The following is an 18405-nucleotide window of genomic DNA, read 5'->3' as shown; positions in this document are numbered from 1 at the left end:
CTTTGTGCTCCTTCCTCTTCTGGGTTCCCTCAGAGGGGACCAGGAGAACCTGGAAGGTCCGTAAGGCAGGCAAGGGGCAAGGGTCGCTCGCTGAATCCCGGATGGTAGAGACTAGCTGAGTCTGGGCGGCAGCGTAGAGGGGCTGGGAGGAGCGCTGCGCCAGGGCGGAGTCCAGAGGACTCTGGACCTTTCCCCTGACCCCCTCCCGCCAGCCCCGAGCTACCCCGCCCTCGGCACGCAAGCCCCGCCCCGGAGGCCCGGCTAGGTCCCAGGGATGCGGCTGGCTGCGCTCACTCCCCAGCTGGGGCCCGGGGAGCCGCCGGACAGAGAGGCTCCTGCCCGCCCCGAACCGTAGCCTCCGCATGGAGGGGCCGCTCACTGTGCCACCCGGGTTGGGGCCGCTGCAGGGAGGCGGAGCCGCCGCTATTCCGGAGCTGGGAACCCGGCAACACCCGGGACACGAGACGGCGGCGCAGCGGCACAGCGCTCGCCTGCTGCAGGCCGGCTGCGAGCCCGAGAGGTGACGCCCAGGGCAGAGCGCGCGGGGCGCATCCGGGGCGGGCGCGGCGGCGGCTCGGGGTACCTGGCGGCGCTGTGGGGGAGGGCAGGGGCAGACCCCACCCTCCTGCCCTCTTACCGCCTCTACCTCTAACTTCCTGAAAACGGGCTCAGACGCCAAGCACCCAGATTCGGTTGGGGCATGCAGGCAGGCACTGTGAAAAGGGTTCGGTGTTGCGTTGCACCGGGGAGTAAATCGAAAAAAACAAAAACAAAACGCTCCCTAAAATCTTAGCCCTGGATCAGACCTCCGAATACACACCCGACGACACCTGGCCCAAGTGGCTTCGACTACAGGGGTTCAAACAGTGCTTGTTGGAGAACCTATCCAACTTTGCTTACTCCTCCTTAGCTGGTTTCCTCCTAGACTCCCTAGAGTCTTCTTATTGGCAGGTGTAGGTGTCCAGATGGATGGCCTTCTCAGAGCCTGGTGAGGACACTGTCCCCTCCTCACTACTCACTGAGGTCTGATGAGGCTGCCAGTGCAGCTCACATCAGGATCGCTCCTAAGATTCAGGACCCACTCCTACCCTTAGTCTGCTGTGGTTTGTAAGAAGGAAGAGTGGGAGTGTTGAGCTGGGCCCCAGGGCACTGGCTGAAAAGGAGACAGTAGCTAATCTCTGGATTGTATCACAGCTTGAAATGCAGTCCCACTGTCCTTCCAGTCCAGAGGATTTGGACTTATTTCTCTGCCCCATCTGTTGGTGCTCAGCAGCTTGGGGAGGTGACCGGGAAGCTGGTTGGGGTGGAGGGGGGAGGGATTAGCCCTGCAGCTCTACCCAGGGCCTGTCTGATTAAGGAAGAACTTCTAACCGCTTAAGGGGTGCTGGGTAAAGCCTGGCCCCTCCTGCCCCATAGGCTGCCTCTCTAGGTTTGGGCAACCCAGTCCTTAATCCTATCCTAGAAATCTAACTACTAGGGCTCAGGGTCTGGGGTGATACAGAGAGGCCACAGGAAGTGAGGGAGTAGGCTGGAGCGCCTGGGGCTTGATGGAGGCTGTGACTTGACTAGAGCAGGTATTGAAAAGTATATCAGACCTCAGACCAGGCCCACCTAGGAGCATCTCTTCTTTGCACCTAGGGCCATCCCCACCCCACACCAGGCTCCAAAGAGCCTGTGTAAAACCTGAGCCCCAGGCAGGTGGTGTAATGAGATTCAAAACCTGCTGGCTAGATCTCCATCTGCTGCCACTGGCTGAGAACTGTGGGAAGAGGACAGGGTTCCATGAGAAGCCCTGGGTTTGAGGTCAGAGTGATTGCTCTCTGGCTTGTTTTTGGGCTAGCCATGTCTCCTATTCCAGCTTAACAATGCCAATGTTGTCATTGCCCGCACCCCCCACAACTCACCCTAAAAATGTTTTTGAAATCTTGCCCATTCAAACAGCCCAGGCCAGATAAAGACCTCAGGGCTGCCTGCATGGACCTTGGTGCTCAGCTAGGACACCAGTGCCTCCCCCAACCCTGAGGAAAGGACTGGAAGGGGCTCCGGCCCTGCTGCCTTCACAGCTGCTAGGTGGGGAGCCTCAGGGGACCAACCAGCCCTTCCTTGGCTGAGGAGGCCCACTGGTTGCCTGGTGTCTCCTCCCCGTGGAGGAAGCAGCTAGGGGAGATCAGGAAGAGGGAGGAGGGAGGAGGGAGGGGGGAGGAGGGAGGAGGGAGGGGGGAGGTGGATTAACGGTCTCTGGAAAAGGACAGCCTAACCCAGGGCTGAGCCCAGCAGCTTAGAGTAGTGAGGAGCCCTGAAACAAGTCAAAGCAGGAGGGGGTGTGGGGCGACAGGAGGAGGGGAGTAGGGCTGTGAGGTCTGTTATCACCAGGAAAGGGACCCTCCTCACAACTCAGTCTAGCAGCCTCCTCCCCTGGGTCTGAGTTGTAGATTGGGGCACATGTCACTAGAGATGGCAGAGCCCAGCAGCTATCCTGGACTCCAGCCTGGTGGAACCCTAAACAGTACCCTAACCATTTCTGACCCACGCTGTAGGGGATAGTGACCCAGAGCAGGTTCCCTAGAAACCCAGAGAGATCCCATGGACAGCCTGTGCTCTCTGCCTGCATTGCCATTACCCAGGCTGCCATTACTCCGAATGGCCAGGGTGCTTTCTTTGCCTGGTCTCACTACTCTGCTTCCAGGTGACCAGCAACAGGTCCTAGTCTGGTCCCCTCAGGGTAACCCCCTTCCCCATAAGGCACATGTCTTCTAGATGAGTTTATAAGAGCTGAGAAATCAGAAGTGCTCCCAGGGCGTCCATGGCAAGCCTCAGCAGAGAACCCCAGCAGGCGGGCTTTCTTCCTGCCAATGCCAGAGGACCTTCAGAGGCCCCCAACAGGAACTCTCCTTGGGGCTCCACTGGTGGGGAGGGTCTGTGATGTTCCAATCCTTCACAGGAAGAGGAAAGAGGACGCTGCGGAAATCTGTGAACTCCTCCAGCACTCCCAGCCTCATCGCCCTAGCTCTGTGGGAGGCCTCCCCTCGCCTCTGCACACACATGGAACAGTCTGTGTTTTCCTGGTAGGGTCCCAGGTGGCATCACTGGGGGGAGGCTGCGCATCTCAGGGAGACTCCCCTGGGCCTGGCTGCCACCACACTGCTGAGAGGTAAACAAACCCAGACTCCCAGAGTTGGGGAGGAATGGGGAGAGCACTACAGACAGCTACGTTGCCAGGGAGAGGACTGTGTCCCTGCCCAGCCTTTCTCTCACCTCACCAAGAAGTCAGCTGTGGGGACCACAGGAGGAGAAGGGAGGAACCCTGCAGTTTGGGTGGGGGAATCTACTCTCTAGCTTTGCTCAAGAAGTAGCATTAGCAATTCTGGTCACCTATTAGGGGAGGGTCTTCCCCCTGCCACACCATCTCCCCCCATGTGAATCAGTTTGCTCCCGAATCTTTCTGACCCTAAGTAGGAATCTCGATCTTACTGGATCCATAGGATCTCCACACTTCTGCTTTGTCTAATTCTCAAACTTCTCTAGCCTTTGTCCCAATTTGTATGCATCCTTACCTGCCTAAGCCAGGCCTGTGATCCTCTCTCTTCTTCCCACCACACTATCCTCCCAAATGAAAAGGAACTTCTCCCTCTGGTATCCTTACCACTTTCTGAGCTGGGGACAGGGATGCCAGACTGAAGCTTTGGACAGGAGTCAGAGGCAGTACCCCCCACCTCTTTGCTTTCTGAACTGTAGGTTTTTGTATCTGTAAAGTGGGGATACCTAATAATTGGCAAGTTAATAGATTGTAGAGTGAATGTGCTCACTTATGAAAAATGCCATGTAAACTGCGGAAGGCTTCAAGGCCTCCCAAAGATCACAGAGTGTCATTGTTAAGAATGCCCTCCCTCTAGGAATGATGATGATGATGTCGGGATTGGGAAAGGTGGGGCGGGCTACACATTTGAGGGAAGGTACATCCTCAAACTCCTATGTGTTGGGGAGCTGTTGGCCCAGACAGGACTCCGGACTCCTGGTCACAGTTTGGGCCTTAGTCATGGGAAAGCCAAACCGTGTTAGAAGTACCTGGGGGTGTGGAGTAGGGCCAGGGGAGACCCATGCCAGTGGAGGCCAGGTGTGAACTGGGGTGGGCCAGGCAGCGAGCGAGCCTGGGGGCGCGCTGCAGGGGCCTAGGAGGCGGGGCCAGGTGCGGCGGAGGGGGCGTGTCCCGGTTTGGCTCGTGGTGGTGGGGCGCCCCCCGCCAGCCCCTTCCCTATTCGCATCCGCTACCCCAGCCCAGGTCGTTTGTGAGTGTGTGCGCGCGCGCTGGGCTGGGCTCCGCGGGGCCCTTTGTGCAGTAGTGCGGCGCGGAGCGGAGGCGGTGGACTCCCGGGGGAGGGGCGGGAGGAGAGGGCGGCGCCCTGGGCCAGCCCGGCTGCCGCAGCCCCCGCCCCCGGCCGGCCCGGCCCGCGGTAGCGGCTTGGCCTCGGCGTCAGCAGCAGCAGGAGCAGCGGCGGGGCGGCCCGCGCGGGTGTTTATGTCGGGTCGCGGTGTTTCCCAGCAGCATGGCGGATTACCTGATCAGCGGCGGCACCGGCTACGTGCCCGAGGATGGGCTCACCGCGCAGCAGCTCTTCGCCAACGCCGACGGTCTCACCTACAAGTAAGCGCGGGGGTCCTCGGCCCCATCTGAGTGCGGGAACGAACGAACGCGCCGCGATCCCCGGGCTTGCGCTGCCCCTGCAGTGGCTGCCTCGTTCCCGGCGGCTAGGAGCGACTCGGGCGTGGAGGAGGAGTGGGGGGGCGGGGGTGCTGAGTAAGGGAAGGAAGGCGGCCAGTGCCGAATGGAGACGGACGTGGCACAGCGACATCGCGGCCCTAGGTGCCATGTCCCGTTTCTGGGTAGATCCGGGTCCGGCCTTGCCCCTCCCCATCTCATGGGCATATTGGCTGCTCGAAGGGGCCTTGGGGTGTGTGGGAACATGAGATGTAGGAGTTATGGAGACTTTCCCCAGACCTTGGTGCAGGACAGCCTCTCACTCATTCGCAGCGTCACTAGGAAGGCAGAGAGGGCCTGCAGCCCAAGTAAGACAGCTGCTTGGGTGTTGCCCCCAGGAGAGGCCCAGCTGGACATTTGGGATGTCTCCCTTTTCCCGTCGTCCAGTCCTCTTTACACGGTGCCTCTGTCGGACCACAGGTTAGCACTAGTGCCCCCCTGGGAATGAGTATTCTGTGACTGCCACCCCCAAGGCCACCCCACATGGGATTTTGGAGGAGATCAAGACCTTTCTCTCTGCCGCTGGCTTTAGTTTGCTTTTCTGTGGGCCCTGGGCCAGTTGTCCTGCAGGCTGCAGGCCTGGCACTAGCTCTCCTTCTGGCTGCAGGACTGTGTCCATGCCAGGAAGGAGCATCAGAAGCTTGGGGCTGAGGCGGAGTGGGGATGCTGGCCAGCCAAGAGCACCCCTGCCCAGTCTCCTGCCAGTCCCTGCCCTTGCCTGTAAGCGCTTCTGCTGGGCAGGCAGTTTCCCTAGACACCAGGTGTCTCCTGCCTGCCCATAGCTGGGATGTGGGCCAGGTGAGGGGTGCATATATACCTAGGACATGTCAAGGGGCCCTGACTCTTGCATTTCTTCTCCAGCCTGAAAGTGAGCCACAGGGCCTCTTCACTGTTCAGCAAGAAGGGCTGTCATGGGTCAGAGGCAGTTAAGATTCTCTTCCTTTGGCAGTCTTTTTAAATTTTTTAAAATTCATTTCAGAGAGGAGGGAGAGCGATAGAAACATCAATGATGAGAAAAACTCATTGAAGAGCTGCCTCCTGCACACCCCCTACTGGCGATAGAGCCGGCAACCCAGGCATGTGGCCTTGACAGGAATTGAACCCAGAACCCTTCACACTTCAGGCCGACACTCTATCCACTGAGCCAACCCGGCTAGGGCTCTTTGGCAGTCTTTGATGAGTGGGGGAGAGAGGATCCCTTTGATATATTTTTCACTAGAGTCTGCCAAGGAAACTCCCTAGGGATATTGCTCTGAGTTGCTCTTGGCCTTGAGCAGGTTAAAGACCCCACCCCTCCCATTCACCCTGTTGCTTTTCCTTCCTGTGCTCAGGTGCCAGCTGCTTTCCTTAGTCAAGTTGGGAGTGTTCCTGAAGTGTTGGGGGACTGAGCCATCGGGGCCCCTGGGCTGTGTACTGTGCTTTGCCATACTTGTGCAGGCCTGTACCCGCTTCTGGGGTTTGCTGTGACCATGGCCCACTCTAGTGTTTTACAGCTGCCACGCTTTGGCTGGGGCCTCAGGGTTCTGGTCCTAACCGGAAGGCCCCTTCCTCCCCTCTCCCATCTCAGGCCATGCCTGTTGGTTGCTTCAGTCCAACTGGGCCAACACCAATGCCTACTTTGTCAGAACTTGCACTGCTCATGCTCAACCCCCTGGGGTCCCTGGAGCTGTTCTGAAACCTGTGTGACTGAGCAGCCCTGACACTTGGCTATGTGCAGCTTGTCCTGTGCCGTGTGGTGTTCATATCATGTTGCACTTCTGAATTGTTCTCAGGCCCAGCCAGTGTGGCTCAATGGTTGAGCGTCGACCTATGAACCAGGAGGTCATGGTTCAATTCTCGGTCAGGGCACATGCAGGCTTGATCCCCAGTGTGGGGCATACAGGAGGCAGCTGATCAATGATTATCTCTCATCATTGATGTTTCTATCTCTCTCTCTCTCCCCCTCTCCCTTCCTCTCTGAAATAAATAAAAATATATTTAAAATAAATAAATAAATTGTTCTCAAGTTCATGCCCTGTGGTCTCCCTCTGTTAAGATTGAGACACTTTCGCTGAAACCGGTTTGGCTCAGTGGATAGAGCGTCGGCCTGCGGACTGAAGGGTCCCGGGTTCGATTCCGGTCAAGGGCATGTACCTTGGTTGCAGGCACATCCCCAGTGGGAGGTGTGCAGGAGGCAGCTGATCGATGTTTCTAGCTCTCTATCCCTCTCCCTTCCTCTCTGTAAAATAGCAATAAAATATATTAAAAAAAAAAAAAAAAGATTGAGACACTTTCAGGGGCAGGCCATGTATCTGCCTTGGGTGGCATTATGGGGACTTTTATGTTCCTTGGTGAACTCTGAACCCTGGAGGCAACAGACATCTTGGGCAACTGCCTTGGTGGCACCCCAGGTCCATAGACCTTCCACTGCCTTTGTTTGTAGCTCTCTAAGCTGAAATCAGCAAGATCTGAGTGGGGGGCACAAGAGTGGTTCAGCCCTGAAGGCACACAGGGACCAGAGGGCTCCAGTCTCTGCCCCCCTCCCTACCCCATGCTGCTTCCCCTGGCATGGCAGGCCCTGCCCCTGTTAAGTACCCCTTCTCGTCCAGTAACACTCACTTTTTTCTCCTCATAGCGACTTCCTGATTCTCCCAGGATTCATAGACTTCATAGCTGATGAGGTGGTGAGTACCTCTTCTGCTGACCCTGGGGAGAGAGGCTGTGCATATGGTGGAAGAGGCTGATTTCTTGCTCAAGGGCAGGAATAGAAGAGACTTTTCTTGGGGATGTGGTGGAGATAGCCTTTATTGCTGCCAGAGAAGCTGACACAGTGCAGTGGGTTGTGCTTAATGGGGCAGAAGCAACAGGGATTCAGTGGTATCCTGAGTGGTGGGCCTGGCCCAGAGCCAGAGGGCTCTCTGTCACTGACAGAGCCTGCCACGAGGTTCTCAAGGGAAGGGGGTGGGCGTGCATGTGGCTGTCTTTTTACTATAAACTGGAAGGATTGGGTTTTGTCTGAAATGCCGAGTAGGGACAGGATAGAAGCCAGTAAAATTATGCAGACTTTGAATGACATGGACAGTCTTGTTCACAGATCCAGATATACAAGAATTGGCAAGAGGGTTTAAAGAAGTTAGATTTTTGACAGATACAAGGAAACACAGTGCCTTGCTTGCCTGAGGGGCTCAGCTATAAGCCAAGTGAATGAGCAATATCCTTTACCTAATTAACATATGATGAACTCACAGAATCTAGAGGTGTAGTGCTGTTAGAAGTAAGTCATTTCACGGAAAAGTTAGATTATTTGCTTGGCCGGCGTGGCTCAGTGGTTGAGCGTGGACCTATGAACCAAGAGGTCATGGTTTGATTCCTGGTCAGGGCACGTGCCCAGGTTGGGGACTCAGTCCCCAGTGTGGGGCGTGCTGGAGGCAGCCTGTCAATGGTTCTCTCCCATCATTGATATTTCTATCTCTCCTTTCCTCTCTGATATCAATTAAAAAATATTTTTAAAAAGTTAGATTATTTTAAGATGAATTCATAAATACTAAAAAACATTCCTCTTGTCGCTGTTATCAATGATATTTACTGAGGTCTGACTCTCATGAAAGGCCAGAGGGCCTATGTGTGTCTGCATCACTTGACCCTGGGGAAGTGTTGGCCCAGGCTGTGTAGCCAGTGCTGACCCAGACAGATTTTTAGGGGGAAATTGGAGCTATTCTGGATATTTGCCTTATGACAGCAACAAGGAAGCCTTCATGGTTCAGCTGTTCAGTTTAACAAAGTTTACCAAGCACCCTGGCTTTGTGCCAGACCCTGGGTAGGATGCTAGGAAGAGGGGGACAGAAAAGATACCTCCCGGCCATCAAGGTTCTCTGTCCTGTGGCCTCTGTGGGGAAGGCTGTGGCTCTTTGGTGGTGTGATGGGAGAGGAGAAGGAGGAGTTCTCTAGTCTATGGGTCCAGGGTTCTTAACCGGGGTCTATGGATGGACTTCAGGTGCCTGTGAATCTCCAAAAACTATATACCAAAGTCTGTGTCTGAGTGTTTGGGGTCTAGGATCCATAGCTGTTGGCCCAACCTCATGATCTAGCCCTACCTACCGTTCATAGGCGGGTACCTCTCAGATCTATACTTGCAGCCCTGACCCTTCCTTGAGCTGCAGTCCCTCAGTCATCTACTTTCCTGGATGCCTAAAGACGCCTTCCCATGCCTTCCCCCTCCCAGTCTCCAGCATCTCCTGCCTGGACCTCTCAGCAGTCTCCTTGCCGGCCCCCTTGCCTCAGGATTTGTCACCTAGAATCCATTCTCCACATTGGAGCCTGAGTGACCTCTTTGAAATAAATCAGATGGCGCCTCTCTTCTGCTTGTGACCCCGGCAGTGGCTTTTTGTCTCAGACTCTAATCTAAGCTGTCCCTGGCGTTCAAGGCTACACTTCCTTGCCCCTGCCAGCCACCTGCCTCTCTCACTTCCCTCTACTCCACTTGCTGTTTTCTTTCTTAAATGCATCTCAGGAAGACTTGGAATCAGAGGCTGGAACCATAGTCCCTCAGACTTCGATTGGATGCTACTTGTCATCTCCTAAGAAAGAGGCTTTCCTGACCACCACACCCCTCTTCCCAGGGTCGCTTTTCCTCTTGCTTTTCTTTGGAGCCTTCATCCTGACGGAAACGATTTTGTGCATGTGTTTCATGCTTGTCTTCTACTTCCAAGTGGAGTTCCAGGCGTCCTCAAACTACGGCCCGTGGGCCATATGCGGCCTGCCGAGGACATTTATCTGGTCCGCCGGGTGCCGCTGCCTGTCCTGCTTAGCAGCCGACTCGTCCCAGGCCCGCAGTGCGCATAGGAATTTGTTCATAGTTTTTTTTTTAAACTATAGTCCGGCCCTCCAACTGTCTGAGGGACAGTGAACTGGCCCCCTGTTTAAAAAGTTTGAGGACCCCTGGTAAACCATGGGAGAGAAAGCAGGGGCCTCGTCTGCTTTGTTCACTGCTATATTCCCAGGCCCTTCCTGGTGCTGGGTACATGTAGGAGCTCTGTGAATGTTTGCTGAGTGAATGATAACACTCTTCACATGGACTGTGCCTTCATCCTCAGGACCTGACTTCAGCTCTGACTCGGAAGATCACGCTGAAGACGCCACTGATCTCCTCCCCCATGGACACTGTGACAGAGGCTGACATGGCCATCGCTATGGCTGTGAGTTGGGCACCTGGGTTGGGAGTCCAGGGTGGAGGGGACAGAGTAGGGTGGGCTGGCATCAGGAGGAATTGGAATCAGGGGTGGGGTTTTCAGAGTGAGGAGGGTGGGCCCTGGGCTCTGACCGTGCTTCCCTCCCACCCCAGCTGATGGGCGGTATTGGTTTCATTCACCACAACTGCACGCCAGAGTTCCAGGCCAATGAGGTGCGGAAGGTGAAGGCAAGTACCAGGCCTCTCCCCGGAAAGAAAATGCCACCTGGCGGCCCCCAACTCCCTTGCCAGCCCCAAGGCTGGTGCATTCCCTAGTTGATTGCTGTGGGGTCTTGTCTGCCCTTGTCCACAATGGGGGCACAGGCCCAGCCCTCATTTCCCATTGGCCCCTCACCCCACTCAGGGCCCTGGCCAGGACACCTTCTCCCCCCTTGACCAGGCTGGACACCACCTCAGGCTTTCTTCCAGCCTTTCCTTTCCCCCGTTTCTACCCACAGAAATTTGAACAGGGCTTTATCACGGACCCTGTGGTGCTGAACCCCTCGCACACCGTGGGCGACGTGCTGGAGGCCAAGATTCGGCATGGCTTCTCTGGCATCCCCATCACGGAGACAGGCACCATGGGTAGCAAGCTGGTGGGCATTGTCACCTCCCGAGACATCGACTTCCTTGCAGAGAAGGACCACACCATCTTCCTCAGTGAGGTACCTGTAGGGCAGGGACGGCGTGGCTGGGGCAGAGAGAGGGCCCCAAGGTGTCTGACAGGGACCAGAGGGAGGTCTGGCTCCCTTCTCTCTCACCTGCCAACCTGCAGGCAAATGTTCCTGGCCCCACAGGTGATGACACCGCGGAATGAGCTGGTGGTGGCTCCAGCAGGTGTGACATTGAAAGAGGCAAATGAGATCCTGCAGCGCAGCAAGAAAGGTACCAGGGAGTAGGCAGAAAACTCAGGACCCACCCCCAGTCTGGCTTCCTGCACCCCAGCTCCTCCTGTTCCTTCACAGCCCTGCAGGTTGTCCCAGCAAGCAGACTGGGGAAGGTTTGAATGACCCTAGGCCTTGGGGAAGGTTTGAATGACCCTAGGCTGGAGCTTGATTCCTGAGGTCCTTTTCTTGGCTTAGGAAAGCCTGCCCCTTGTTCAGCATCTTCACAGTTTCCCCAAAAAAGTAGTCCTGAGAAATGTTCATCATGAAGAAAGGGCTCTGTGGTCTTATAAGTCTGAACAATGCTCTTCTGTATTCCCTATCAATGCATAACAAATTGAACATTAGCTTATGAAAGGCTCTGAGAAGTCCTGAAATTAGATTTATTTGGCATTGGGATTGTTGACATAATATTCATTAGGTTCCTGTGGGAGACACTGGACTTGCTTCCTTGACCCACACTGGATTGTTCTCTGGGGGTGGTATTGTACAAGGCACATGTTTCTCCTGCAGGACAGCCTCACGTATGTGCCCTGGCTAGGAGTTTTTGACCACTGTGGCCTGTGGCCCAGCAGGTGAATGGCTGCCATTGCTCAGGGGCTGCCCACCCTAGCCTGGCCAGGCCACAGGGCAGGAAGTGCTCCAGGAACCCACTTGGCTTCAAGGTTTTTTTGCTTCCTGTTCCTTGGGAAGAAGTCCAGGTCCCTAGGAGGGCTTCCTGGGTGGTGCTGTCACCTAGTGGCTGGTTTGGGTATTTCAGTGGAACCTCTGGCGTGGTCCACCCCACTCCCAAGAGGACTCCAGAGGCGGCTCCTTCATCTCACCTCTGCATTCCTCCTCAGGGAAGCTGCCCATTGTCAATGATCGCGACGAGCTAGTGGCCATCATTGCCCGCACTGACCTGAAGAAGAACCGGGACTACCCTCTAGCCTCCAAGGATTCCCACAAGCAACTGCTGTGTGGGGCAGCTGTGGGCACTCGCGAGGACGACAAATATCGCTTGGACCTGCTCACCCAGGCGGGCGCCGATGTCATAGTGCTGGTACAGGCACCCCCCTGGGAGCCCCGGGGTTCAGTACAGTAGAGACTTAGGGAGATCCAGATTCGCCTCTGATTAAGCCTGGAGCCACAATTAGAAGGGTCAGTGGTACTCTGACGGCTAAGACCAACTGTGGGCCCCTCTGAGGGCCTCTGGGCAACCCACAAGTTGACCTAATGGTTATAGCTCACATTTATGGGGAACCTCCCACTTGTCAGGCCCTGCTCTTAAGACCTCTATGTCTCATTCAGCCTTCCCAACAGCCCCCTGCGGTACAATTACCACACCCCTTGTCAGATGAAGAGAGGGAGGCTGAGGAGGTTAAGTTCTTTCTTCATTTGGTGAGTGAGTTGTGGGAACAGGATAGGCCCCAGTCCATCAGTGCGTGTGAAAGGGCTTTGTCTGCTCTGAAACTATACATTAATGGTCTTAGCTTTTGGAAGAAAGCAGGCTCTTTTGAGAATCAGCTAAGAGCTGTCAAGTATCTTCCCAGAAAACAAACAAACAAACAAAAACATTCTCACAGCATTTTTGTACAATTCTAGGAGTTTGTCCACTCAAGAGCCCCCTCTCCCAGGGAGGACCCTCAGCCATCATAGCCTAAGCTGCCCTCTTCCCCTCCTCTCAGGACTCATCCCAAGGGAACTCTGAGTATCAGATTGCCATGGTGCACTATATCAAGAAGAAGTACCCCCACCTCCAGCTGATTGGGGGGAATGGTGAGTGTAGAGCCCCCTATCACTCCTGGCCCTTGCCCCCTCACCATGTAATTTCCTGTTCTTCGGCATCCCAAGGTGATGGCGTATCTACATGGGAGCCTGGGGCTGAATGAATGGGCTTTGATCACTATACGTGGGGGTGGGGCTGACTGGGGTCCCAGGGCAGGGTGGGGGCATCCCATCCTCATACTATTCCTCTTTCCCTGCCACTCCCCACCTTCCCCTAGTGGTGACAGCAGCTCAGGCCAAGAATCTGATTGATGCTGGTGTGGACGGGCTACGTGTGGGCATGGGCTGTGGCTCCATCTGCATCACCCAAGAAGGTGGGTGTCAAGAGAAGAGTGACTGCCACTTAGAACACCCCACTGGCCCTCCATAGACCCTGGGGCCTCACTCTTGTCCCATGGATACATGCTGAGTGCTTGCTCTGCCAGGCTCCTTCCTGGGATGGTAGGTTCAGGGGTGACCCAGGCTCAGACTCTGCCTGTCTGGCTCAATGACTTGGGAGGAGGCAGGTATAAGATGAGGTTACTGAGAGTTTTAGGTGTGTGCCAGCCTGCTTCTCAGATTCTGGTCAAGGAGACCCAAGCTAGAGGCCCAAGGCTGGTGTGACTACTCCTGTAGCTGTGCTTATGGGAAGCTGCCTCACAGTTGGGATTAGCTTCGTGACGCGGTAGATACCTAAGACGGGGAGACAGCAGATCCTTAAATGCCTAAGGATGTATACTTGACCACCGTGTGGTGCTAGCGAGGGACGGGGTTCCACTCAGCCACAAAGCCCTTTTGCAGGGTAGATAGCCAGACATGAAGAGGAGGAGAGCGGGACCCTGACCATGTGTCCCCGTGTGGTTGAGGGGTGTTCCCTGGAGGCTGGTGTCTGACTGGTGGGTCCTTGCTTGGCCTGAGGGGATGGACTGGCCCCTCTAGTGAGGGTCATTTCTCCAGAACACTGAGTGATCAATTTGGGCTTTTCTGCTCAAAACATCTCCCTTTCTGGTCTTCAGAGCCTCTGATTTTAAATTTCTACCCTTCACTTTAGCTGACCACTGCGGTGAAACGTGGGCCTTCCGTTCAGTCACTTAACAAATGAGTACCTATGTGTCAGGCATTGTTCTAAAACTTGGGATGCAATAGGGATAAAACAAAAGACCCCTTGGAAAAGGCCTCTTCCCTGCTTTTTCAGGCCTTGCATCCATCCCTACGAATGTGCTGGTTCCTTATCATTACCATTTGGAACCTCACACTTAAGGACCTTGGACAATTAAACTTAACAAATGCAAGGCAATATCCCGAAGGAGGTCATGATTACCCTAGGAACAGGCTTTGCAAATGAAGCCTCGAAGGGGAACTTGTATATGGAGAGAGGTGAGGCTGGGGGCCACCAGACCTGAGTGCGCCAGTATAGGGGTGCAATATTCTGAAGGCCAGTACTGACCCCTCTCCTATCAGAATGCCCCATAGTGCTGTCATAGATGGGGTTGTCTGGGTCTTTGGAGTGACAATCACCCTAGTGTTATTTGCTGCCACCCATCTGTCCCTCAGAAACATCATCGAGGCCTGTCCCTTTTCCTGAGAGGAGGTTGAGCACAAGGAGAAAAGGTCCGGTCTCTGGCCCCTCTGTTGCTTTGACATCTCTGTCTTGCGTCCCCTCCCACAGTGATGGCCTGTGGTCGGCCTCAGGGCACTGCCGTGTACAAGGTGGCTGAGTATGCCCGGCGCTTTGGGGTGCCAGTCATAGCTGATGGTGGCATCCAGACTGTGGGGCAGGTGGTCAAGGCCCTGGCCCTGGGAGCATCCACAGGTAAGGGGGTCTGCTGGGGATTGGGCAGGCCTGAGAGGGGCTGGGAGCTGGGCTGGGGCAATGGGAGGGTTATGGGCTGGAGGCACTGACCCTGCCCCTCCCCCCACCGCAGTGATGATGGGCTCCCTGCTGGCCGCCACCACGGAGGCCCCTGGCGAGTACTTCTTCTCGGATGGGGTGAGGCTCAAGAAGTACCGGGGCATGGGCTCCTTGGATGCCATGGAGAAGAGTAGCAGCAGCCAGAAACGATACTTCAGGTGCCCTGCCCCTAAGCTCTGGTCCCAGGCAGATCAGCCCACAGCCCTTCAAGGGTCCACACATGCCTTTGACTTCCCAAATAACACCGAATCTCCATATTATATTTCTGGAAACTGAGTTACAGGGCACAAGTAGCAGACCTCCTGACTCGGAATCCATGCTTTCTTATGTTTTAGCCCAGGGTGTGGCTGCTTTGGGGGTTCTGTTGGTGCCCTTGAGAGATGGGGTGAGGTCCCCTGAGCCATGGGCTGTCTGGCTCAGTCTCCCTGCCCTCCATACAGTGAGGGGGATAAGGTGAAGATTCCACAGGGCGTATCAGGTTCCATCCAGGACAAAGGCTCCATTCAGAAGTTCGTGCCCTACCTCATAGCAGGAATCCAGCATGGCTGCCAGGATATTGGTGCCCGGAGCCTCTCTGTCCTGCGGTGAGTGCTGTGACTGGGGGCAGAGGGTGGCAGGTGGGTGGCATACCTGGGAGGCCCTTGGCTCCCCCACCCCTGCTCCTTTCTCTCTCTCCCTCTCCCTTCCTTCTCCCCCCTCTCCCCTTGGTGCCCTGACCTGCTCCAACAACCTGCCTGCAGGTCCATGATGTACTCAGGAGAGCTCAAGTTTGAGAAGCGGACCATGTCAGCTCAGATCGAGGGTGGTGTCCATGGCCTGCACTCGTAAGTCTGGTGGCCTCCCTGCCCCAGCTGGCTGGCACCGGGTTGGGCAGGTGGGACCGTGGTTCAGAGGCTGAGCTGAGGTTTCAGGGACCCCATGGACCATCTCCACCAGGGATGGTTACTGCTGCAGGATATCTCCATCACCTCTCCTACAGCGCCCAACCCACACTTGAGCCCTGTCCTTTAGCCCTTAGGCAGGCAGGCCCCTCCCCTCTCCTTGGGCAGCTCCTCCTAGGCTCCCATCCCTTGCTTCCTTAGAAGCTTGGTGGCTGGTGGCTTGTGGCAGGAGTTGGCAGTGTTGGGCTCTTGCTGGTGGCAGCCGAAGGCAGGCAGGTATAGGCTAGGGACAAGAGTCCTCTGGTGGGAGAAGGGCAGAGAGACAGCTGCCAGGGCCAGCGCTGGGGCGACCATGGGTGGGGGCAGTGCTAGTCAGCAGCAGTAGTAGCAGGCATGTGGCCCCGCCTGGTCGAGAGGGCCTGTCCCCCCAGGCATAGGCGGGCATCTAACCTATGTCTCTTTCTGCCCCATCCTCCCGTAGCTATACCTTTCTGCCGTGTAAGTAACTGCGCTGCCCGGGCAAGTGTAGAGTAGAGCAGGGGCACTTTGGGTGGGACCTGGGCTCGGGTGGGAGGGGGCACTGCATTGGGGGTGGCACTGGGGTGTAATCATGGGACATGGACCCTAGGACTAACACCGTGGCGGGGGCAGCCAGCAGGGGCCCCTCCTCCAGCAGAATCTGTAGTACAGTGCGATGTCCCTGACCACAGGCCCGAGGCTGTCTGTCTTGGACTGGACCCAGTAACCACAAGGGGCCGAGGCTACTTGATGCGCAGGGGTGGGGTGGAGACGTGGGCAGCAGAGGTTCAGCTTGGTCAGAGCTTGCTCTGTAGGGATGGGCCATGCCTTCCTGACTCTCTACCCCCAGCACTGAGGACGGTCTGCTCAGCTCTGACTGTGGCCTGAAGCAGCATGACTGTCTCTGGGCCTGGGAGGACAGAGGCATGGGGCCTGCTCTCCCCCCGCCCCCATGGCTGAGAGGCAGGAGCTTCTGCAGTTCACTGCCTCTCTTTCATCTGGGGGCTGCCTGGCACCCCGGACCTAGGCAGGGGCATCTGGGAAGGGAGCAGGGTCCACATGCCCACTTTCAGTTCCCCTCTTGCCTTTTCCCCACAGTTACGAGAAGCGGCTGTACTGAGGATGGTGGTGGAAGCAGTGGTGGAGGCCGAGGTGGCAGAGAGGGTACGCCCCGGGGTTCCCGTTTAGGCACAGCCTCCCTCCATAACTGAGTGGTCCACAGATTTGCACTATGAGGCCCAGCTCCTTTCAAGGAAGAGAGGAGGGGAGGCTCTGAGGGTCTGTGGGCCCTTGCTGGGCATCCCCTGCAGAATCAGGACTGCTCCTGGGGCCTGGCTGCCCTAGGAGCCCCCCGACCGGGTTCCCCCTTCTTCACCCCCCCTCCCCCCGAGCCCACCAACCTGGGCTCTCAGGCCTTGCGCCTGCCTCAGGTTTTCTCACTGCAGTCTGCTCTGGCCTGGCTCCCTCCCCTGGGGCAGGTGGCCCCTCCTGGCTTCTCCTGTAGGGTACCTTCCTCCCCACCCCCACCCCAGAAATGGTGCTCTCCTGGCCCTCCTCTGGCTCCTTCCTGGGCTACTGCCCTCTCAGCCATGGGGTACTTCTGGGCTCCTAACCTAGACCAGAGGGAGGTCTCTGCCCCCTTCCCCTGGCCCTAGGCCACCTGCTCCTCAGGCCACTCTCTCTTCCCCTGCCCTGGGGAGGAGGCAGCCCATCATTTTTGACTCACCACCATCCCCAGGTGGACCAAGCCTGCCCTCTCCTCTCAGCTGCAGTTGAAGGCTTTAACTTTGCACACTTTGCGTCACAGTTATGTTGTATATTAAATAATCCGAATAAATCAAGAGATTACAATGTCTCTGCTATCCTGTCTTTGTCCCTTGTCCACTGAGCAGTTGACCCCCATCCTGCTGGTGAGCTGGAGCCCAGAGTCCCATCAGAGCCAGGCTCAGGGGGCAGGCCTAGCCTCCCCAGGAAGGTGCTGAGGGCGCTGAGGTACTCTGGCAGGGGGTGGGGTGCGGTACAGGTGGGCCATAGTGGGAGGTCTCCCAGACCCGCTTCAGCTGGCCAGCAGCTTGTGTAGGCAGGCAGTATTACAGAGGGGGTCGTGGAGGCTGTAGAAAACTGGCATTGGGGGCCTCATCCGAGGCTGCCAGAAAGCACCCATCACAGCCTCGTAATGCCAAATGGTTCAGCCTGGCACTGGTGGAATTAGAACATGGCTTTGGCCCTGACCACCAGGCCTAGGGCCTTGGTCTCATCAGCTGAGACACACCTGTGGGGACCAGGTAGAAGGGGTTAGCTCCCACTGTTCATGTGCAGCTCATGACACACCTCCCAGCCTCAAACCCCTTCTGGTGGGACAGCCCTGACACATGGACTGCTGAACATCCCTGGCTGTCTTGGGACAGTCACATGGTCTCCCTCTGACTCTGTTGTTACAGTTGGGCAGTGGTCACACAACTGTCCTACCAAGACACAGACACCATTCAGGACAGAAGCAAGGAAGGTGGCCTGGGATACTCTTGTGCTGGGAATAAGCAGAGGGTGCAGAGGGCCCTTGTTCATAGTGAGGGTCCGGAAGCATTCCCATGGCTGTGTTGTAGGCAGCAGGAATGGCAGGAATGCACCAGGTATTAGACCCGGAGGATCAGACTAGACCTGGCCTCAGCAACCTCGGTACTTGAGTTCTGGCTAGTAAAGAATTCTGAGCCAAGCCTCAAACTATAAGAGACCATTTATTTATAAAATCTAGAGGCAAAAGAAGTAATTCGTAGAAGAAATGGGCTTAGGGGACAAGTTCAGAGCAAAGGAAGGGCCCTTGGAGCTTGGGAGTGAGGAAGGTAATGGGAGTGCACCTGGGAGGAGGGGAGAGGGAAGGAAAATGCGCGGGCATGCTCCCACTGCATCCTGGGGTCATCAGTCAGTGCGGCAGTCCTGACGTCAGCCATGGCACTGCTTTTCTGGTTTTGCTGCTTTTCTGGGTCTGGAGCTGAAATACCACT

The 18405-nt window shown here is 56.2% G+C and overlaps 1 protein-coding gene across 5 annotated transcripts; it reads left to right on the top strand.

Moving 5' to 3' along the window:
- Window positions 1-252: 252 nt before the first annotated feature.
- IMPDH1 (inosine monophosphate dehydrogenase 1) lies at window positions 253-17263 on the top strand. Of its 5 annotated transcripts, none has more exons than XM_080664077.1 (16): window positions 276-520; window positions 4544-4642; window positions 7371-7419; window positions 9829-9930; window positions 10077-10151; window positions 10421-10627; window positions 10760-10847; window positions 11689-11888; window positions 12514-12604; window positions 12832-12927; window positions 14262-14405; window positions 14518-14662; window positions 14945-15088; window positions 15245-15328; window positions 15867-15883; window positions 16502-17252. In XM_080664077.1, the coding sequence occupies exons 1-16, from the start codon at window positions 363-365 to the stop codon at window positions 16612-16614; spliced, it is 1812 nt and encodes a 603-aa protein (XP_080520203.1). In that variant the 5' UTR covers window positions 276-362; the 3' UTR covers window positions 16615-17252. The 5 variants fall into 5 exon arrangements, with proteins under 5 accessions (XP_080520204.1, XP_080520206.1, XP_080520205.1 ...); XM_080664076.1 differs by having other exon boundaries at window positions 4541-4642; XM_080664078.1 differs by lacking the exon at window positions 15867-15883 and having other exon boundaries at window positions 253-520; window positions 4541-4642; window positions 16502-17263.
- Window positions 17264-18405: the final 1142 nt, after the last annotated feature.

Source organism: Plecotus auritus (genome assembly GCF_963455305.1).
Source record: "Plecotus auritus genome assembly, chromosome: 4".
Taxonomy (NCBI): Eukaryota; Metazoa; Chordata; class Mammalia; order Chiroptera; family Vespertilionidae; genus Plecotus; species Plecotus auritus.
This window is presented reverse-complemented; position numbering and strand designations above follow the sequence as displayed.